The 23896-nt window shown below is 40.4% G+C and overlaps 1 protein-coding gene across 1 annotated transcript in view; it reads left to right on the forward strand.

Annotated features, from left to right (window-relative positions):
• limch1b (LIM and calponin homology domains 1b) overlaps window positions 1-23896 on the forward strand; it is a 241614-nt gene that overhangs the window by 133812 nt on the left and 83906 nt on the right. Inside the window, exons 5-7 of the mRNA XM_026279634.1 lie at window positions 15304-15339; window positions 16018-16144; window positions 16230-16384. Coding sequence (XP_026135419.1) covers window positions 15304-15339; window positions 16018-16144; window positions 16230-16384 — 318 coding nt within the window. The remainder of the gene's footprint in view (window positions 1-15303; window positions 15340-16017; window positions 16145-16229; window positions 16385-23896) is intronic.

The raw sequence follows: 23896 nt of genomic DNA on the forward strand, positions 1-23896 counted from the left end.
CTCTCATTTCTCAGTAACTCTTCTTACAGCTCAGGCTGGCTATAAATTATTTCTCGCCTTCTTTTTTGATACTCCCTATTCCTTCTCTTCCGTTCCTCCACTGATAGCCATTCTAGCCTGAAATGCATACCATTATGTGGTCAATATACTTTTTTGATGGATAAGCATAAGCTTGAAATTATGGGTAATCATAAGCAACAACTTATTACATATCAAGTACTCGAGAGGCTATGAAAATGAGATTCAATTCAAAACATAAAGCTATATGGCAATAAGTTCAACTTGAACACATAAAACAGAGAAACAGTCATTTCAAATGTCTGCTAAGTAATATAATTGAAGTAAACTACACTAAAATTAGGAATAATGCACATAATGGCATTTGTCAACACCGTCTTGGAAAGAGTCAACACCGTCAGACACAAATCCTGATGGTGTTGACATCTAAGGGGGTTGACAAAATACCATGTTTCCTCTCATAACACATGTGCTTCTCACAAGAGCCATCTTGTTCATCATTAGTTTCGTGTTACCTTTATACTTTACTTAAATTAAGTATTTATAACAGAAAATATCATACAAATCTTACTTTACATTGTTTATGGTGTTGACACACTATGGTTGTGACATGCAAACTATTAACAAGTAGGTATAAAATTAAAAGAAAATTAAAGACTTACCAGAACTAGAGTGGACTCATGGCATTTGAAAGAACAAGGAGGTGAAAAAGGGGTCCTCAGAGTTTTGGCTGCCTTCAATAATTCCTGATATTTTATTTAAAAAATACCCAGGACACAAGTTAAATCATCTTAAAACTATATTAAAATTAGTTTTTCAGTTATAACTTTTGATGCTCATTTATTAATAACTGAACTACTTACACATAGTAAATATAACATTTAATTTAAAAATACTTGACGCCTGCTTCCTGGACAAGGGTTTTTACAGACACTGGTCACATAAAATATCATTTGGAATTAAAAATATTTATAAAATGACATGGAATAATATTTAGTTGTGCTTTCATTATCCTTTTTAGTCTTCTGGTTAAGTGAATGTGTAATATTAAAGGGGGGGTGAAATGCTATTTCGTGCATACTGAGTTTTTTACACTGTTAAAGAGTTGGATTCCCATGCTAAACATGGACAAAGTTTAAAAAATTAAGTTGTACGTTTGAAGGAGTATTTCTGTTCCAAAAATACTCCTTCCGGTTTTTCACAAGTTTCGGTAAGTTTTTTTTTCGAGTATGGCTCTGTGTGACGTTAGATGGAGCGGAATTTCCTTAAATGGGTCCTAAGGGCACGTCTGCCGGAAGAGCGAGCGCTCCCGTATAGCACAGCACTGAGAGCACAACAGACGTTCACTGATCAGAGCGAGAGCGTCGCGAAATGTCACAGTTGTGTTTTTGTTTTTGAGTGTGTTTTTGGTTGCCAGGGCAAGACAACCCTGCACAGATTACCAAAAGAGAAACAGCATTAAGGGACCAGTGGATGGAGTTTATTTTTACAGAGCATCAATGGAGTTGTGCAAGTGTTCGTGTTTGTTCCCTGCATTTTGAAGATGCTTGTTTTACAAATAAGGCCCAGTTTGATGCAGGATTTGCACATCGTTTATTTCTTAAGGATAATGCAGTCCCAACAAAAAAGGATCACGATCGTGTGTTGGAACCGCATGCGGTGAGTAAAACTGCTTCAAATATCTCTGTGTTGTTAACTTAGCTATCGGCGTGTAAGCACATCAAGTAAACAACATGCGATGTTGTCATCAAACTGCACTTTCCACATGTACAGCTTAAAAAAAAAAAAAAACGCCTCCAGCCGGTCGTATTTTTCAGGGAAAAATCGGTACAGACTATCTTTCTCTTATGAATATAATAAAACTAAAGACGTTTTGGAGTTATGAAGGATCCAGTACTACTCTATAGGTACTCAAGATTAACAGGATATTGAGTGAAAACGAGCATCCCTGATCTCAAGAATCACTGCTATTTATTGTAAAATGCTAGCTGTATCAGCCAGTTATCTGGTAAATATGAATTTATTTTCACCTGGAAAACCATGCGTGTCCCTATTTACAAAAAGCTACTAAAAATAGCCAATAACCTTCTATGCAGAAATTGAACAAATTAATTGAACATTAAAATATAACACTGCATAGATTTTATGTATGACTTAAGAAGACATTGATTCCTATTATTACTAATGTTATACATTGAAGAGCAGTGAATTATTTTCTTATTTTCTTTTGTTTGATTAACATTGAATCAGAGCCTGTACCATTTATTTTATCATTTTAAGACCAAATGCACAACATTCTGTAAAAAAAATAACTTCCTGTGTTTACACACATTTTTGGTGTGTTTTTGTCTGTTTAAACCTACACCCGAAACCCAAAGTAGCCGATACTTGTCCGTGTTTCTCTCTGTTTTGGATTGTGCACACAGTTGAAAAGGTGGGGAAAATATTGGCTAAAACTTTTTCTCTTCAGAGATGTATAAAGACAAAAAGCTTTAGATTGGCCAGCTCTCTCTTTTATGGTTATATTTCTATTTTTTAAAGGGGGAGTACAATGGTGTTTGATGTATTCAGAGCTGTTCACACTGTTAAAGAGAAGGATTCTATGCGAAACATTGCCAAAGTTTTACTAAATAATATAGAAGAATGACTGAGAATTTCTGTTCCGAAAATCTTACTTCCGGTTTTGTGCAAGTCTCAGCTGGTTTTTTTTTTTTTTTCAATCGTGGATTTAATGACGTAAACGAGAGTGGAACTCCCTATGTGAACATTTCTCCCAGAAAAGTGTGCCCGAGCACACGTTGACAAGAGGAGAGTGAAACCATGCGCCAGGGGCGGAGTGGGACCAAAATATCTACTGGGAAATTTCGTAAACCACCGGCCCTCGGTGGTCAAAAAAAAAAAGCTACAAAATATATACTATTAACGTCATAACCCTTGCAAAATTATTTTAAATATATTAAGAAAGCCACCGCTACTGGTCACGTGGTCTATGGTTAGACTGATGTGTTTAGATTCAGTGAAATTGCTACCTTGACAACGCCACGTGAGAGGCGTTCACACCGCCGCTGACTTGAGCTTCCAAAGTTACCGGAAGTCATTCATTTTCAATGGAAGCTGGCTTCTCTTAGCTGCAAGGAGCGTCAAATTCCTTGACGTTGTGTTTTGAGTGACCTGATATATATAAAATAATAATATAGATAAAATAATTCCCCATTCCCAGGAGGTTTTACTCCATTGTATGTTAATTTAAGAACAAACAAATGAAGTAAATACTCTGTTTTTTTTTTGTTTTTTTGTTTTTTTTGTGACCATGAAAGTTCTGTATGAAGAAAATGACGGGGAGATGAGATGAGTGTGCAGGGGGTTAACTATGACTAAGAAATACAGTGCCTGCCGCCGCGCTCCCGCTCCGGCCACTCTCACGGCCGTTATGAATAATTTATAATGGGCCGATCATGAAAATCCATCAACCAGCCGGCCGGTCGACCGGCCGACCGGGAACAGTCCCGATCGTCCCGATTGCCATTCCGCCACTGCCGTGCACATCAACGCGCTTCATCGGGAAATCGTCGCCAGAGCTGCATAGAATTTGTTCAAGAATGTCTCTAAAAAACTGAGTTTTTGGATGTGAGGAAAAGTTTACCATGTTCAGCTTCCAAAAGAACCCAGCGTTGCACGAACAGTAGATGCAGTTTGTTTTTCCGGGGCAGCAACGGTGTATCAAGTGCCTTTGTGTGTTTTGGTTATTTCAGTGATGAATGTTTTATAAACAAGGCCCAGGTGGATTTGCACATCCACATGGAGCGGTCCCAGTGATAAAAGACCCCATTCATGTAAGTACATTTGCATCAGATTTCTGTCTTTTGTTGGAAATCAGCACAAAAGTGAATATATGTTAAAGGGGGGGTGAAATGCTATTTCATGCATACTGAGTTTTTTACACTGTTAAAGAGTTGGATTCCCATGCTAAACATGGACAAAGTTTCAAAAATTAAGTTGTACGTTTGAAGGAGTATTTCTGTTCCAAAAATACTCCTTCCGGTTTGCCACAAGTTTCGGAAGATGATTTTTTCGAGTATGGCTCTGTGTGACGTTAGATGGAGCGGAATTTCCTTATATGGGTCCTTAGGGCACATCTGCCGGAAGAGCGCGCGCTCCCATATAGCAGAGCACTGAGAGGCTGAGCACACTGATCAGAGCGAGAGCGTCGTGAAATGTCACAAAAGGAGTGTGTTTTTGGTTGCCAGGGCAAGACAACCCTGCACAGATTACCAAAGAAAAAACAGCATTAAGGGACCAGTAGACGGAGTTTATTTTTACAGAGCAACAACCGAGTTGTGCAAGTGTTTGTGTTTGTTCCCTGCATTTCGAAGATGCTTGTTTTACAAACAAGGCCCAGTTTGACGACGGATTTGAATATTGTTTATTTCTTAAGGATGATGCAATCCCAATGAAAAAGGGTCACGATCGTGTGTTGGAACCGCAGGCGGTGAGTAAAACTGCTTAAAATATCTCTGGGTCGTGTTTTTCTGGGACAAATTGGTACAGACTATCTTTCTCTTATGAACATAATAAAACTAAATACTTTTTGGAGTTATGAAGGATGCAGTACTACTCTATAGGTACTCAAGATTAACAGGATATTGAGTGAAAACGAGCATTTCACCCCCCCTTTAATGGAAAAAACAACACGAAACAGCAGTATTATAGCTCCACCCACAGCACTCCTCCAGGAGCTCGGCTTTTTCCGGAGAGAATCAGAAAGCTGTATTTTTTCTTTTATAAATATGATAAAACTAAAGATATTTTGGATATATGAAGGATGCAGTACTACTCTATAGGTACTCAAGATTAACATGAGATTAGGTGAAACTGTGTATGTTATGTACCCCTTTAAGAGGCCTTTTGACATTTTGATAAGTGCAATAAGTGGTGAATTTGAGTCTCTGCACTCTTGGGTTAGACATATACCCTGCTTTGATAAACAATGAAATTGTAACAAGGCTGTTCTCTTATGCCCTCTTCTGTTCATAAATATGTATTTTACATTTATTTGATCCATTTAACAAGGTACACAGAAAGGTAACCAACTTAACACATATGAAGGATTGTATGGTAAATGCTACAATCCATAGAAAATGTTTAATAAATGCTTTGACATCTTACTTATATATATATATTTATTTATTTATTTATTTTTATTTTTTCTTTCAGCCATTAACCCACAGACACTTTTGGGATGTTATGTGGTGGCAACAAAGACATCAGCCATTTGTTATTTTATTTATTTATATTAAAATAGTTTATATATTTTATAAGTATGCAGAAATATAGCTATATATAATATCTACTAACATTTATAATTTTTCCATGAAATACTGTACTAAATATTGAAATATTGAAAATGAGTAGCATCATAAAAATATCACATATTAAGTATTAGAGTGTTCAGACTCACTACTTAACATTTTTACCAACTTGAACCTATTAGGTATTACCACAGACTTCAACTGAATCGGAGGAAAAAATTTGAAAAAAAAATTCCACCTATTATATATATATATATATATATATATATATATATATTTACATTTAAATATATATATTAGTGGTGGGCATAGATTCATTTTTTTAATCTAGATTAATCTCAATCTGATCTTGAAATTAATCTAGATGAATCTAGATTAATCTAGATTAAAATGGCTCATTTGAATTTCCGCCTAAGGCATTCAGAATATGTTTGTTACCCAAATAAAATTGACAAACCTTTGAGAAGGGGTTTATCAAGCTAGGTGGTGCATTAGAAAAGGGGCTTCCACATTGCACAAGGTGCAAACAACCTTACGCCTGTTTCACACATACTCTGCACGTCTGCAGTGCATATGCGTTGCATTTTTTTTTATAATTAGGCGCGGTCACTTTAAGAGACGATGAACGCATCCAATATAATGCACATCCAATTTTTTCCTTAACTGTTTACTTTCACTTAAGAAATAACTGACAGTTTTTTCTAGCATAATTTCCAAGGGGGATAATTTGACATATTTTGTATGTATTTGTCGGTACAAGAGCAAAAATAAGCAAATTCGACGTTCAAGCCCTGAACACCAGAGCACCGCGAGTACTGAATTGGGCTCTTTCACATCTTTTTGTTTGTTCAAACTGCGATTTGTATTTTTTCGTTCAGGTGCAGGAGGGACTTCGAGGAGAACTTTGCAGAAGAGAGCTCGGTTCAGTGTCGCTGTCCGTGATACGCGGCTCTCTCTCTCGTGCGCACCGAACACAGCACGCGAGTAACCAGCTACTCTTGTTCAGCTTTTCCACGTCTTGTGTTTGGATGCTTTAATGTTTAAATCGACAAGCGGTAAGGCTTAAAAACACGTGAAAAAGATAAGCTTTCGTGACGATGCGCAGCAGTTGCCCGTCAACTGTCCTGAGCATCTTTTTAGGCTGGCCTCAGCCAGTTGGTTGAATAAAATATCAAGGTGAAAGTCATCATAGCTTGCTTAGTATAGACCCAGCTCTCAACCCAACTTTGAGAATAGATTAACGGCGATATTTTTTTATCGCCCGATAAGAGTCTCCCATTAACGCAGCACGTTAACGCCGATAACGGCCCACCACTAATATATATATATATATATATATATATATATATATATATATATATATATATATATATATATATATATATATATATTACATTTACATTTATTCATTTAGCAGACGCTTTTATCCAAAGCGACTTACAGATGAGGACAGTGGAAGCAATTAAAATCAGCAAAAAGAGCAATGATATATAAGTGCTATAACAAGTCTCAGTTAGGTTAACACAGTACACGTAGCATGGGATTTTAAATAATGTAATATATAAAAAGAAAACAGAAAGAATAAAAAAAAGAATAGAGCAAGCTAGTGTCAGAGGTCTTTACACATACACACACAAACATACAATTGCATAATAAATGAAAAGAAAATAGAATACAAAAAGATTAGAAAGGTAGTTAGAGTTTTTTTTAAGGATATAATTAGTTAGAGGGTCAAATAAAGATGGAAGAGATGTGTTTTTAGCCGATTCTTGAAGATGGCTAAGGACTCTGCTGCTCGGATTGACTTGGGGAGGTCATTCCACCAGGAGGGAGCATTTAATTTGAAAGTCAGTAAAAGTGACTTTGTGCTTCTTGGGATGGCACAATCAAGTAACGTTCACTTGCAGAATGCAAGCTTCAAGAGGGCACATAAGTCTGAAGGAATAAATTTAGGTAAATGGGTGCAGAGCCAGTGGTAGTTTTGTAGGCAAACATCAATGCCTTGAGTTTATGCGAGCAGCTATTGGAAACCAGTGCAAATTGATAAACAGAGGTGTATTCTTTTGACGTGTGTATTCTTGTGACTTGTATTCTTTTTGGCTCATTAAAAATTTATCTTGCTGCCGGTGTTCTGAATTAATTGTAAAGGTTTGATAGAATTGGCTGGATGACCTGCCAAGAGGGCATCGCAAAAGTCCAGCCTGGACAGAACAAGAGCTTGAACAAGGAGTTGTGCGGCATGTTCCGAAAGAAAGGGCTTGATCTTCTTGATGTTGAAGCAAATCTGCGCAATCGGACAGTTTTAGCAATGTGGTCTGAGAAAGTCAGCTGATCATCAATCATAACTTCAAGGCTTCTAGCTGTTTTTGAAGGAGTTATGGTTGATGTGCATAACTTGATGGTGAAATTGTGATGAAACGATGGGTTTGCTGGAATCACAAGCAGTTCTGTCTTGGCAAGGTTGAGTTGATGGTGATGGTCCATCATCCAGCAAGCAATGTCTGTTAGACAAGCTGAGATGCGAATAGCTACCATCGGATCATCAGGATGGAATGAGAGGTAGAGTTGAGTGTCATCAGCATAGAAATGGTATGAAAAGCCATGTTTTTGAATGACAGAACCTAATGATGCCATGTAGACAGAGAAGAGAAGTGGTCCAAGAACTAAGCCCTGAGGCACCCCAGTAGTTAGATGTTGTGATTTGGACACCTCCCCTCTCCAAGATACTTGGAGATACAGGACCTGTCTGATAGGTAAGACTCAAACCATTGAAGTTCCTGAGATGCCTTTTGCTAGTAGGGTTGATAGGAGGATCTGGTGGTTAACTGTGTCAAAAGCAGCAGACAGATTAAGCAGAATAAGTACTGAAGATTTGGATTCTGATCTTGCCAGTCTTAGAGCTTCAACAACTCTCAAGTCTCAGTCAGGGGCGTCGGACTGGGGGAAAAACCAATACTGATTACCAGGGCCCAAAAGGAAGAGAGGGCCCTTGAAAAGTCTGGAATATACATTCATATATATATATTGGAGGTGGGCATAGATTATTATTATTTTTTTATCTAGATTAATCTCACTGTAATCTTGGAATTAATCTAGATTAATCTAGATTAAAAAGGCTCATTTAAATTCTTCCACAGGCATTCAGAATATTTGTGCTACCCAAATAAAATAATGACTAAAAGTAAGTCTTTTAGAATGGGTTTCTCAAGCCATGTGGTGCATTAGACCAGGGGCTCATCACCTGTTTCCAAAATGCATCACAAAGTAACCTTATGCCTGTTTCACACATACTCTGTCTGCAGTGTGTATGCGTTTCGTATTTTTTACGCACCCATGTTAACAGGTTCCAGCGTTCACACGATTGCAGTCTGTCAGTGCGTTCCAGGAACGGTGCGTCTGCAGCAGTGCAGCGATAGTTTACATACCGAGTAGCAGACTCCAAACGCGTCCTGTGTGAAACCACAATGAGTATGAGTCCGTGCTGCTTCAGCACCACATACGTAACGCACACCTACTGCAGACACACTGCAGATGGAGTATGTGTGAAACAGGCGTGCATCTTGTCGAGGTTTCCATTGGGAAGCTTCAAAAATTCTCTGAAGCAAACCTGGCGGCTTCAGCCTCATCCATCTTAGCACGTCACGTATATATATATAATGAAAAAATACCAATAATTGAACCAATAAAAAAACAAAGAACATACTCGTTTACTAACGTAACCCCTATTCCCTTTCAGTCACGAATTGGGATCTCGCTTAGAGATACCAATCTACTTCAAGTGTAAACTAAATGATCCAATACACATTGGCATGCAATTATTGCATCCAGTTGCCATCTTGCATGAGCATAAAAAGGCAGCAGGTGCAATGCATACAAGCTTTTCACTTTGGAGCCGAGCGACAACATCGTTCTGCTCCTACCAAATTGCTTTGTGTGTGACGAGTTCTAGGGAGCTTCTAGGGTTGGCAGACGCAGGTCTTTCCTGTATCGAGTGGGTTGAGCACTTCAGACTTCCCTAGCCCCTGCCATACTGTAAACAGCCATGTCTCCTGTAAGCACCTAAAAATAATTTCCCTGAAAGAGCTTACACAGGAGCACCTTTGTAAAGATGATGGATTGTCTTTTAAAAGATGCCATTTCACCTGTGCGTCTCTGGATGCGGTCATTACCTGGTGACGGGTGATGGTCACAATCGGTGCCTCGTGTCTGGGCATCAAACACACAGAGGTTCGTGTTTGCAGATGAGTCATGTTCCCATTGCAGGAAGTTGACCATCTCAGAGCTGCTGGCCAGGCTCCTTTTCCTCTGCTGTGATCTAGTACTCATCCTGGCAGCTGTCAGGTGAGGGCTATTTCCAGCAGTATCATGGGTGGTTTGAGGGTTACAGTGTTGGGAAAACCCCTCAGGTAACCAACCCTCGAGGACCATCGCTTCTCTAGCTCTTCGTAACCAGTTTAGGCTACTCCAGGGAGAACCGCTCATGGTGGCCATGGGTACCTGGGGGTAAGGACAGACAGACGAGGTGAGAGAAAAGGAGATGGAAGGATGAGGAGCGACAGAGACGAGAGAGGGGAGAGAGGAGGAATTTTTTTTTTACAATTGTTCCGGTTCCCAGACACACTGCCATTCGGCCCTCCACCAGCTGGGTGAAATCTTCCGCAATGCTTGGCCCTCGGTGGAAAGCACAAAAGTCCCCCGTTCCTTGCTCTTCCCCATTATGGGGGACGGCAACAGGCTCCGGCCTCCTGGCGAACGGCGCAGACTCCTCCGCTCCCTCACGGACAGCAGCCGTCCCTCCACATCTTGGCCGTCCATCAGCGAGTTTGTCCGTCCACCCGGCAACTTACTCCAGCCCAGTGCCTCGAGCGTCCACTGTGGCAGACTGCTTCGCCCTGCTTGATGGCACCGCGGATTTACCACAGCGGCGAGGGAACTTTGGCAGCGCATCCCTCCTTCCTCCCGGGTTTCGGCACCAGTGTAACAGAGTTTGTAAAATGGGAAGAAGGACGCGGTAACCGGTGAACATTCAAATGAAACTTTAAAGGCGGGTGAAATGCTCGTTTTCACTCAATATCCTGTTAATCTTGAGTACCTATAGAGTAGTACTGCATCCTTCATAACTCCAAAAAGTCTTTAGTTTTATTATATTCATAAGAGAAAGATAGTCTGTACCAATTTTTCCCGGTAAAACACGAGCGTCTGTAGGCGTGACGTGTGGGCGGAGCTAAAGAATCACGAGCGCCAGTAGGCTTTTGCTTTGATAGCGTTTGGAAGCTTGAGGACAAAACCAACCAAAACAAACCATGGCTAACAGTCAGATTCAGCGTATATTTATGATCCAGAATCAACAAGATTTAACAAGAGCAGCAGCAACAACAGCGTCTCTATGTGGTATGTACTGAAACTGTATATATATTTGCTTAGCGGTTTTGGAAAGTTCCACTTTGTCGTCTTTTTTTTTTTTTTTTTTTTTTTTTTTTTTAAGCTGTACATGTGGAAAGTGCAGTTTGATGACAACATCGCATGTTGTTTACTTGATGTGCTTACGCGCCGATAGCTAAGTTAACAACACAGAGATATTTGAAGCAGTTTTACTCGTGCAGTTTGATGACAACATCACATGTTGTTTACTTGATGTGCTAACACGCCGACAGCTAAGTTAACAACACAGAGATATTTGAAGCCGTTTTACTCACCGCATGCGGTTCCAACACACGATCGTGACCCTTTTTCGTTGGGACTGCATTATCCTTAAGAAATAAACGATGTGCAAATCCGTCGTCAAACTGGGCCTTGTTTGTAAAACAAGCATCTTCGAAATGCATGGGAACAAACACAAACACTTGCACAACTCCGTTGATGCTCTGTAAAAAATAAACTCCATCCACTGGTCCCTTAATGCTGTTTCTCTTTAGGTAATCTGTGCAGGGTTGTCTTGCCCTGGCAACCAAAAACACACTCCTTTTGTGACATTTCACGACGCTCTCACTCTGATCAGTGAAGTCTGTTGTGCTCTCAGTGCTGTGCTATACGGGAGCACGCGCACTTCCGGGAGAAGTGCCCTCAGGACCCTTATAAGGAAATTCCGCTACATCTAACGTCACACAGAGCCATACTCGAAAAAAACTTTCCGAAACTTGTGACAAACCGGAAGGAGTATTTTTGGAACAGAAATACTCCTCCAAACGTACAACTTAATTTTTGAAACTTTGTCCATGTTTAGCATGGGAATTCAACTCTTTAACAGTGTAAAAAACTCAGTATGCATGAAATAGCATTTCACCCCCCCCCCCCCCCCCCCTTTAATAATTAAATAAACATAAAACAGCACGACAGCCCCTCACGGACAACTGCGCAAACAAAAACTAAAACACTATATATAATTTACAAATCACTCCACCGGCCTCTCTCCGTTCCCATGGCTCTCCGCCCCGCCCAACTCATCACAATATACATTTATTTTGTACTCACCTTTTTTATTGTAACTCTTCCCTCTCAGTCATGGCCTTATGGTTAGAGATTCATACTCGTAATCCAAAGGTTGCGAGTTCAAGTCTCTGGCCGGCAGGAATTGTCTGTGTGCAAAGTGAACTCCATCCTCAAAACTCCATCCTCAGTGCCACAACTAAGGTGCCCTTGAGCAAGACACCGAAACCCCAACTGTTCACAGGCACCACAGCATAAATGGCTACCCACTGGTCCAGGTGTGTGTTCACAGTGTGTGTGTTCACTGCTGTGTGTATGCTCTTTGAATGGGTTAAATGCAGAGCACGAATTCCATGGGTCATCATACTTGGCTGTATGTCACGTCGGTCACACACCTGACTGAAAGGCTCATTATGCAGCTCATTATGTAGGCCTTTGTCTTCTCAGGTGTAAATCACACTGATTTTCGTGGTCAGTCATGCCTACTCGCCAGTGTTGGGTATAGTTACTTTGGAAAGTAGTTAGTTAGGTTACAACGTTACCATCATTAAAAGTAATCAGTTATGATACAGCGTTACCTATTCATAATAGTAACGCGTTAGAGTACTCATGCGTTACCAAAAATTAAAAGCCGTTTGCAGCGGCTCACACATGACAGACACAGCCCCCGGCCCCTTTAAATGCACCTAGAAGTCGTGACTCCCGACAATGAATAACGTCAGTCATCCGACTAAATTAACACTGCAGGATAACAATAAAATGAAAGACAGTCAGCAATCGGCTATTCCACATGGCGTTTTATTTATTTATTATCACAGAACATATTATTAATCAAAATTCGCACCCACCCAGCCCGGGTAGCCTAGGCTACTGTATATTATGAGCACCACAAGATAACTCCTGATTTTTCTTTAACTTTAAATAATGCAGTTATCAAAGTACAAGAATGCTTACTTGTAAACACAACCTTAAACAGGCTTGCAGATTTAAATCCATTTAGAAATTATGAACAACCAGCCAGCCAATGATCTAACAGAAATTAAAAGCTGCCTGTCAAACAAAAATGATAACAAACCGAATTAAATCCTTCACTGCCACACAGGCAAATGACAAATCGCTTAATAGCCGAACTAATTATTACTAAAGTGTCACTCACAGTCACAAGCCTAAATTCGCTTTAACACAGTCCTCTTACATTTACTCTTCAAAGTAGTGATTAAAACGTAGCGTTAAATTTGAGGTAGAATTTTTGGCGGTCGACAGAAGCTTTTCACCAAAGCAGAGTGTGCATTTTACCGTTATGTTCTTTTCTTTTTCGTTGACAAATTGAAAATAATGTGCGTACTTCCATAAACCAAACGCAATCCTCTCTGCTATCTTGCCGGGAGTTCAAAAAAAAAAAAAACCACACACACACAGGGTCAGGCGCAGGGCACAGACGCATCACAACCATTGACTTTACGATCACAGAGCTTCGGCTCCGCTGATACTGTACATCCGCAGGTGGCACAGTAGAACTAGGACTACTTTCTGACAAAAAGCAGGCTGCAGTCGGGATTTTCCTTTCCTTAAAGTAACGGATTACTTTTTTTAAAAAAAATAACGAAGTTACTGATTACTTACGCACGAAACTAACGCGTCAAGTTACAAATTTCAGGAAAAAAGTAATTAGAGTACTCTAACGCGTTACTTTGTAACGCGTTACCCACAACACTGCTACTCGCATATGCCCTTTTCGAAACTTAAAGATTTATAGAATTTTTTTATCAATCTAATGTCTTCTGTGAGTGAGTAAACAAGATAATTTTCACTTCAATTTGAAGCAAAATTTCTATGTTACAAGATCCAGGTTTGACAGTCTTGTAAACAAATGTTCTGTACTTTTTTTTTTTTTTTTTTTGGTAAATACTTTTTATTGGGGTTTAACATTTACAATTACATTAACAACCATCACACCCTCCCCTCTACATACACAACAAATTTAATTTAAGGAAAAACTGTGTTCCATGTTTGTACAATCCATAAATTATCTTTAGAATTGAAAAGCTTGACAGTAATTAGGGAACATACGAGAAGTCAGTTTAAAGAAATGAGCAGAGAAGTTAAAGACTCCCAAAAGAAGAGGAACACTTTCATAAGAAACATAAGTACACACTTTGAGAATACTGGTCTATAAAAACATAATGGAGGAAAATAATACAAATAAAGTTGTTTTAACGATAACAAATTTCTGAAAGAAAATGAATAAAAGCTTTCTATTCACACTGATAAATAAATGCATAAGATAAATAATAAACTTAAACGCCTCGCCAGTAGTGTAGTGAAGGCTATAACAGAGTTCTGTACCCTCAAGCATAACACCAAAACTGCCCATTAAGGGATCAGGGTCAATCTGAATACTATACATATGACTATATGATTTAAAAATTCCCCTCCAAAACTCACCCAGGACAGGTCACAACCAGAACATAGGGCAGTTGTGGCAGGAAATTTAGAACATCTAATGCATGCAGGGCACTGTATGTGTTTTATAACCTTATTTCAGTGACTTAAATTCAGTGATAAATTACCAACATTTTTGTTTTTCACTAACCACACATAAATGTTGTTTTGTCACAAACACAATAATGTACATATATGCTATTTACATATTATTGTACCCCAGTTTGTTTTTAGGCTTTAGCCTTATATATTTAGCCTATATGTTTATAAGCAACTGAAAAACAATAAAAAAACTCAGGGTATGTCAAAACCTCTCCAGGGCCCAACACTCTTAGACCCCAGAGGGTTCAGGTCTAAGAAGATTTAAGCATTTCAGGATGGGCTTGTCCAATGAGAAAGGCAAAAATTCCAAGGGGGAAGTTGGAAATATGCGAGAGTTTTTGGACCCTTTGTTTGAGGACATGGCAATTTGCATATGGAATACAATAGAGTGTTGATGCACAAACTACTAAAGGTTCTTAGAACACTACTATGTTGCTTAGGTATAAACATATACACATTCTCAATTAGATCATCAGAAGATGAATTCATAGAGACCAAACGTGGTATATGTAAGGTTACATGAATGTGTTGTTCTATCATATGCAGACTGCCTGCAGTCCCCCTGGGGGAAAAATGTATTAAAAATAGTATTTGATGTTTATCTGAAAGTGTAACAATGCAAACAGATTTTCTGTAAGGAGTAGGTTTAGGGTTGGGTTAGGGGATAGAAATATTGTTTGGTCAGTGTAAAAGTAATAGAAAAGGTCTATGGAAATTCACAGAAACAAATGTGTGTGTGTGTGTGTGTGTGTGTGTGTGTGCGCGCGCGTGTGTGTCTCTGTGACAAATTATCTTTATTATAAAACTCTTTATTCACACTTTAAAAGTAAATGTGTATGTTGATTTGTTGACATTTTGTTTCATTTTGTGTGTGTGTGAGTGTGTGTGTTGAAATTGGATGTAGTTTTCAATACTTAGAACCTTTCATGTTCTGTGGAATGGAGAATAATGCAATGCAAGATTAATCATCAGTGTCCATGTTGTCTTTTGTCTTTCCATCTTATAGATTTAGCTGCTCATCTAGTGTGTTTGATGATCCAGAGTAAGTCTCTTTAATACACTGTGCTGTAAAAAAAAAAAAAAAAAAACAACAAAAAAAAAAAACAACAACTGTGGGGTGCTTATTTTTCTCTCTCTCCACAGCCTAATTTCTGCATGTGCCAAGTTGTGCATTGAACACTTTGTTTTGGTACCCTAACAATTAATTATTTTGATGTGGAATTTTTTTATTCATTTGGTGGTATTTCTTGTTGAGTGGGATGTTAATACAATGTAACCACTTATCCACACATGCTATTTAAAAAGGTAAAGATACACTTAATCTTGTGAGTTTTGATATGTATGTTTGCAAAAGCACTTGCATCTGAAAGATGAAATTATACTTGTATTTGTACATACATTTAAGAAATTAAAACTAAACAGTTTATTTTTATTTAATGGCAATGTCTTTATTTGACCCTTTGTTAGATAATGTCAATTGTGTGGTTGTTTCAAAGTGTCTTCCAGCACATTTACACTTTTGGCCTTCTTTCTTTGGATGCATGGCTTATGTGCAGCACAACCTACCTATTTATACAGTAAATGCTCACTTTGACTCACTGGCCATGCTTTTTAACTGGTTGCTTGATAATAATTGCAATTTCCATTCAAAGTTGACTGCTAGTTTACTAAATGTGATAAATTACTAGTAATTCAATTATCTTAAATGTCTCTATATCAGGAGTGTAAGCATGATTGACATGAGAAGTGAGGAAGAGTCTATGTTGCTGCCCCATAGTCAAGTTCGACATGATCTCATGCACAACCAGTACAACAAGCTGAAAGATGAAGAAGACCATTGGCAGGATGTAAGTGTATTTCCCAACTAGTACGGTTTCCCGTTAACCAACACGTGGATCAGAATGTATCTATAATTTCATGTTTGTTTGTCAGGACTTGGCCAAATGGAAGAGTCGCAGAAGAAATGTGTCCCAGGATCTGATCAAGAAAGAAGAGGAGAGAAGGATGATGCAGAGACTGTTGGGTGCAGATGGAGCATCACAGAGAAGGAAAAGTATCAAGACGTACAGAGAAATAGTGGAGGAGAAGTATGTCTGCCATTTCCACCTACCATTTCAACTTTTGTTATTAGACTTTTTGTTGCAGCCCAACAGTACAGGTGTCACTGGGTCAAAAATCACATAAGCAAAAATTATTATTACTGAATGTCAGTACAATAGTGCTTCAGCCATAATTACAACATTGCAGGCCCTTCAGTGGCATTGCTGTCAGTGGTGTTACTGTAAGTCCTGTTACTGTCAGTGGTATTCAATTAAGTGGTGTTTGTTAATTGGTGTTACTTTAAATGGTTTTATGGTGAATGCAGTTGATGTCAGCTGTGATTTTCTTAGTTCTTACCGCAAGTGATGTTAGTATTTTTTATAATGTAGATGAATGGGATAGACTGCCCAAAACCTTAGACAACCTGTGGGGATTATTGTGCCCCACTGGTCACACAGTGTTTATCTAGTGTATATCTAACTACAATCAAAGATAGATACCTTGGGGTATGTCTAATCTTCCCTATAAGACACTATGAATTGAGAAATGAATTCAGTTTCTTGCTAAGCAGAGAATTCAGAGGTTTATTTAAGGTTTATGTTTTGATTTGAAAACTTTTCCTTAAGAGAAACTCATCAAACCTATCTTAGGCCCATGTACCATACCATACCATACCAACTTTATTTGTTAAGCACTTTACAAAGTGCTGTACAGAAAAATAAATAAATACAAAATAAATAAATAGATAAAATAAAATAAAAGAAACATTGTAAATATGTACCATTAATAACCACACAATAAAAGCATTCAAAGTAACAAATTGAATCAAGTAAATGAAGTCAACATTTTACTAGGTGTCAAAAGCCAAATAGAAAAGATGGGTTTTAAGAAGGGTTTTAAAAACAGATAAAGAAGTTCAAGTTCAAGTCTGCTTTATTGTCAATTTCCACATGTACAGTACATACATACAGAGAATCGAAATTGCGTTACTCTCAGACTCTGGTGCATACAGATAACATTAACATTAAAGCCTAAAAAAAAAAATAACTAGATCAAATATAAAATATAGATACAATTATACAATAAGGGAATTATAAAAAAAAGACATATAATAAAAATAAAAGTTAAAAATAAAGTTAAATAAAGCAGCGCAAGGTAAATGACAGATATAGTGCAAATCAATGAAGTGAACAACAGTGCAGTTAAAAGATTTTTTAGTGCAAAAAAATCACTTATTAAAAATATCCTAAGTCTTGCATGTTAAGAAGAGGCCTGCTTAACATGCAAAGGCAGATCATTCCGTAGTTTAGGGGCAGACACAACAAAGGCACGGTCCTCTCTGAGCTTACGCTTAGTTTTAGGCACAGTCAGGAGCAGCTGATCATCAGATCTGAGAGAGCGGACGGGTTTATAAAAGTGTAAAAGCTTAGAGAGGTATGCAAGACCAATTAGTGATTTAAAAGCAAATAACAGAATTTTAAAATGGATCCTAAATTGAATAGGCAGCCAGTGTAATGAAGCTAAAATATGAGAAATGTGCTCATGGTTACGTGTGCCTGTTAAAACACGTGCTGCTGCATTTTGTATCATCTGGAGACGGGTGATGGAGGACCCACTAACCCCCACATATAGTGAATTACGGGTGTTTTTGGAAAGAAGACTCTTTGGGCTTTACTTTTTATCAACCAGATTTGATAACGCTCAAAAATATTAAAAGTTATAGACACTGAAGTGCTTTTTTTTTTTTTTTTTTTTTTTTAAGCACACTTAATTTTTTTTTTATTGATATAAAAATATGTGATGTCATTCCTGGAGAAATCTAGAAAAGTAATGGGTTGAAATTCACATGTCTTATGAGTTTCTATTTCAAATCTGAATAAGATATCATAAAAAATTTGACTCCTGCAAATATTTTTATGAGACTATGTCTATACCCCCCACCCCCCAAATAATAATAATAAAAAAATAATAATAACTGTATTAAAGGCTTCTACAAACTATTCATTATACATACCACTGCATATTTTTTTCCAATTATAAAACACTAGACAGAAACTTAGTGTTACGGATCACTCGGGAGGCTGAGGAGTAACAGACAGAATGGTTTATTGAACAGACACAAGCAGAGGAGCAGGTAGTGAAAGGTTGAGTGAAGGATGGATCCGTGCAGGCTGGGTGAAGATTGATCTGCTAGATGAATGGGCCAATGAATCTGGCACTTAGCTTGCGGCAGGGCAGACGCAGGCGGATGTCCCGGGTGGACAGCCAGACCTTCTGACTGGGTTGTCGTTCTACGTCTGCGTAATGCCCGCTGGAGTTGGTGGTGTGCCGCGTCCCAGACCCTCTCACTCTCCCGGAACCAGTAGCCGATGGCGGGGACAACCGAGGGTTCACCTGACCAGGGGAATAGAGGTGGTTTGTAGCAGAGTATGCACTGGAATGGAGTGAGTCAGGTGGTAGGTTGACGAATGGAGTTTTGTGCGTACTCGGCCCACCCAAGGATCTGGTTCGAGGAGTTCTGGTGGCCATGACAGAAGGTACGGAGGAAGCATCCAGTCTCTTGAACCTACGTCTCCATCTGCCCGTTTGACTGGGGATAGTACCCGGAGGACAGGCTGATGGCCACACCTAGGAGTGAGTGGAAAGCCTTCCACACCCGGGAGATGAACTAGGGGCCTCGGTCCGAGATGATATTCTCTGGGATGCCGAAGTACCTGAAGACATGATTAACCCCTTTACGTGCAAACATCGCCGACGGCCCCAGTTTATTATTGTTTCACATTCACAGCACATTAAACATCACTGTCTTACTTCATCTGGACAAACTGTGCATCAATTGAAAGTTTAAAGACTCTAGCTTCGATATTTGACCAATATTTTGATAAAACATTGTTGCAGTGACAGATATTTAGTGATTTATGTCAGGAGTGCAAAATAATAAATCCGTATTATGCCACATTTTGAATAGAAATTCACCACTCACTCATATTCAGTCACGTCAGCAGCAGTCACTCTCCCAGCGATCTGTGTATGTGTTTGCTATGTTGTCAGCTCGTGCTGTGTGTGACTCAGACTCCGATTGGGCCTTCCCAGTGTCAATCTTAGAGTGTCATATCTGGACACCGCCCACACCGTGTCACATGCTTCCTGCACACTTCCTGGTAGTTATCTGGCCAAAACAACACTGAAACACCTCTGTACACACAAAATATCCGAATAATAAACCTGCGATTACGATAGTAAAGCTTGGTATGAGAATTTCTTGAGATCTGGGGCGTTTTTATAAAAAAAATCTAAAATGTACATCGGAAATGCTAACTTGTGCAGCGATGAAAAAGGCTACAAATAACATATTTTTACAACAGTAAACGACCAAATTCCACCTCTGATCGCTAAAGGAAGTTATTATAAACACTCGATCGGGGTTTAAAGTGAGTTTTGAGTAAAAGTGTACTAATAATTTCATAAATTGTCAGATGTAGCTTGATGCTAATGTTAGCACCAATGCTACTAATAGCAGGTGCTTTTCTTCTTCATAATGCATTTTTGTCTCAATAATTCACGTAAGGTTGTAAGGAAATCTTTTGTTGTATTTTTATAGTAAGACTTTTGATAAATAAGGGCTAAATGCAAAGAGAGACTGAAGTGAGATCGCTGCTTTGTTGCTTTGTAAAGCCTGAAAAACCACAATCAAGGCTAATAAAGGTGGAATAAAAACAAAAGAATAATGATAAAAGAATAATGCGGATAATGTGTCATACCTGGCGGAGGTGTGAAAGACTCGTTTGGTGAGAACAATAGAATAATGAATCGGGCAGCTTTCAACAGTGAAACATACACAAAGAGCACAGGAATGTTTACATGTGAGATCTTATAGAGATGACAAGTGCCATAAATCAATCTGATTAACCTTCTCTAAAAACACATATGACATGGCCTTAGAAAATATTTCATAAAATTCACAGTTTTACAGATTTGATTATGATTTTTTTATGAAGTTTTGGAAGACTTGTGGCCTTAGCTACACTGTGTTTTCAAACTCATTTCCTACATCAACATTTTTTAAAATACATTTAAAACATATGTTTTTTATATTTTTATTTTTGTTTTTATGTTTGAGCTCATATATCTCTATTATCATAACAGTCTGAGTGATTCTGATTCCTGAACAGTAAACTTTAAAGTGTCAGCTTTGTGAACAAAGGTTGATTGTGTATCTAGTCAGAAAGAATCATGAGCAGAAACCTTTTTATTTTGGGTATGTAATTTCGGTCTCCATGCCAAAAAAGGGGGGTTACTAGTAAGGGGTTAAATAACAGTTCAGCCATTTCCATGGCCGTGGGCAGACCCTTCAAAGTAAGAAGACGACAGGATTTAGAAAATCTATCCACTATGACAAGAATGCAGGTATTGTTATCTGAAGGAGGAAGATCGGTTATGAAATCGGGAGTTTCCGGGAGAAGAAGGAGCATGGGTGGAGGCGACTGGGATTCCCCTGCTTCTGAGAAAGGACCGCTCCCACTCCAGTGGTCGAGGCGTCGACTTCCATGACGAAGGGTCGGTCGGGATCGGTATGGACCAGGTGTGGGGCGGTCGTAAAGGCTTCCTTAAGGGTGTGGAAGGCCTCTGTGGTGGCAGGAGTCCAGGAGAGAAAGATTTGTGTTTGTTACGGAGGAGACTGGTGAGAGGGCTGCTGATGGTACTGAAGTTTTGTATAAACTGTCTATAGAAGTTGGCAAAGCCAAGGAACCACTGTAACTCCTTGATGGTGGTTGGAGTGGGCCAATCTCTGACAGCGTTTACCTTCCCCTCATCCATCCGGATGTCACTGCTGCTGATGTTGTATCCAAGGACCTGCACTGAGGCTTGATGGAAAGAGCACTTTTCGGCCTTGAGATACAGTTGGTAGGCCCTCAGGCATTGCAGGACTTCCGCAACGTGGCTTTGATGTTCTGCCAGGCTCTGGGAGTAGATGAGAGTAGTCATCACTCTGGGAGTTGTCATCAATGTAGACTAGGACGAACTTGTGGAGGAACTCCCGGAGCACCTCGTGGATGAAGTCCTGGAATACTGAGGGGGTGTTAACAAGTCCATACGGCATCAAGCAGTATTTATAGTGGCCAGTAGGGGTTATGAAGGCGGTCTTCCACTCGTCCCCCTCTCATATTCGGATGAGGTTGTAGGCACTGCCTAGGTCCAACTTGGTGAACACAGTGGCACCCCAGAGATGTTCCAAGGCAGCGAGGGGAAATGGGTACCTGAACTTCTCTGTTATATTGTTGAGGGCCAATAATCAATGCATGGTCTTAAACCTCCGTCCTTTTTCTCCACAAAGAAGAACTCAAAGCAGCAGGGGAGGTAGATGGATGAACCTCCTTGATGTACTCCTCCATGGCCTTCTCCTCAGGAATGGATAGAGGGTATATCCTTCCTTTAGGCACTGGTTCACCCGGCAGCAGATCGATGGCACAGTCCCACGGCCAGTGTGGAGGCAGCTTGAAGGGCCGTTTGGGGCAGAAGATGTCATTGAAGGGGGCGTAGCAGTGAGGGATGGTGATGGATTGGTTTTCCACTGGGCTCTCTATTGATGTGGAACAGACTGGAAGAGGTTCAGGGGAAGGTGTGGCTGGAAATGGACAACCTGAGATGCAGCTCTTGAAAAAGGCATCGCCCCATTTCAGGACTTCGCCCGTCTTCCAGGAGATTACGGGGTTGTGCTGCTCTAACCACAGGCTCCCTAGAATCACGTCAGCGGTGGATTCCTCCAGAACCAGCAGATGGATTTCCTCGTGATGGAGTAGTCCGGTTTGGAGGGATATGGGACCCACACTATGATGCATGCATCTCTTGCTTAATGGCTTGCCGGTGATAGTGTGGACTTGGTAGGCTGACAGCATAGCCATGGTAGTGAGCTTGAGCTGACTGCAGAGGGCATCGGAGATGAAGTTGCCGGCTGACCCAGAATCGAGAAGGGCGGAAACTGGAAGATATATATTTTTGAGGAAGTCATGGCCTAACGGTTAGTGACTCAGACTTGCAATCGAAAGGTTGTGAGTTTGAGTCTCGGGCCGGCAGGAATTGTAGGTGGGGGGAGTGCATGTACAGTTCTCTCTCCACGACTTAGGTGCCCTTGACCAAGGCATCGAACCCCCAACTGCTCCCCGGGCGCCGCAGCATAAATGGCTGCCCACTGCTCCGGGTGTGTGTTCACAGTGTGTGTGTGTGTTCACTGCTCTGTGTTGGTGCACTTCGGATGGGTTAAATGCAGAGCACGAATTCTGAGTATGGGTCACCATACTTGGCTGAATGTCACGTCACTTTCACTTTCACTTATATGTCAGCAGCAGTAAGTGTCACAACAGTGCTGAATAGTTTCATTTATTATCTTGAAGGGAAAATGGCACTCACCATGGGATGAGGAGGACGGACGGGGCATACAGTGATGGCATGCCCCGGGGCTGCACAGTAGAGGCACAGATTCTGGGCAAGCCGTCTTTGTCGTTCAGCCATAGAGAGACGATAGGAGTCTAGTAGCATGGGTTCACTGGCTGATTCTGGGGAGCTGATGGCCTCCGGTCGGCAGAGTGGTGTAGAGGAATACGCCTGGCCCTGGTGCTCTTCTAAGCATGACTGCATTTAAGTGGCGAAGCGGATGGACAGCTGGATGAATCGTTCTAGCCCGATGGTGTCCTTGTATGCAGCGAGATGCAACCGCACTCGATGTTCCAATCCCTGACGGTAGGTAGTCAGTAAAGCCTGTTCGCAAAGGGGGGCGAAGGGCAAGTTCGGAAGGGAGTTCAGCCTGATGAATGAAGCTGTCCTTCATTCTGATGGTCCTGGCCTGGAGACTCCGCAGTCTTCTCCCTGATGGCAACAGACAGAAGAAGCTGTGTGATGGGTGTGTGGGATCACCTGTGATGCAGAAGGCTTTGCGGGTGAGACTGGTTCCATAAATATCATGCAGGGAGGGGAAAGAGACACCAATGATCTTCTCAGCTGCTCTCACTATGCGTTGCAGAGTCTTTCGGCAGGACGTGTTGCAGGCACCATACCACACAGTGATGCAGCTCGGCAGGATGCTCTCGGTGGTGCCTCTGTAGAAGGTGTACATGATGGGGGGTGGGGCTCTGGCTCTTCTCAGTTTGCGGAGGAAGTAAAGACGCTGCTGTGATTTCTTGGCCAGTGCTGCTGTGTTTTCCGTCCAGGAGAGATCCTCTGTGATGTGCACACCCAGGAACTTGGTGCTGCTCACTCTCTCCACAGTCGCATCATTGATGTTCTTGCGTTCAGAGAGAGATTGTTGTCACTCCACCATCCGGCCAGGCGGCTCACCTCGGTCCTGTAGTTTGTCTCATCTTTGTTGCTAATGAGACCCACCACAGTCGTGTGATCTGCAAACTTTATGAAGAGGTTAGAGTTGTGTGACGGTGTGCAGTCAATGGTCAGCAGAGTGAAGAGGAGGGGGCTCAGCACATATCCTTGGGGGGCCCCAGTGTTCAGTGTGATGATGTTAGATGTGTTGCTGCCGACCCGTACTACCTTAGGTCTTCCAGTTAGAA

This window comes from Carassius auratus, chromosome 14, assembly GCF_003368295.1.
Source record: "Carassius auratus strain Wakin chromosome 14, ASM336829v1, whole genome shotgun sequence".
Taxonomy (NCBI): domain Eukaryota; kingdom Metazoa; phylum Chordata; class Actinopteri; order Cypriniformes; family Cyprinidae; genus Carassius; species Carassius auratus.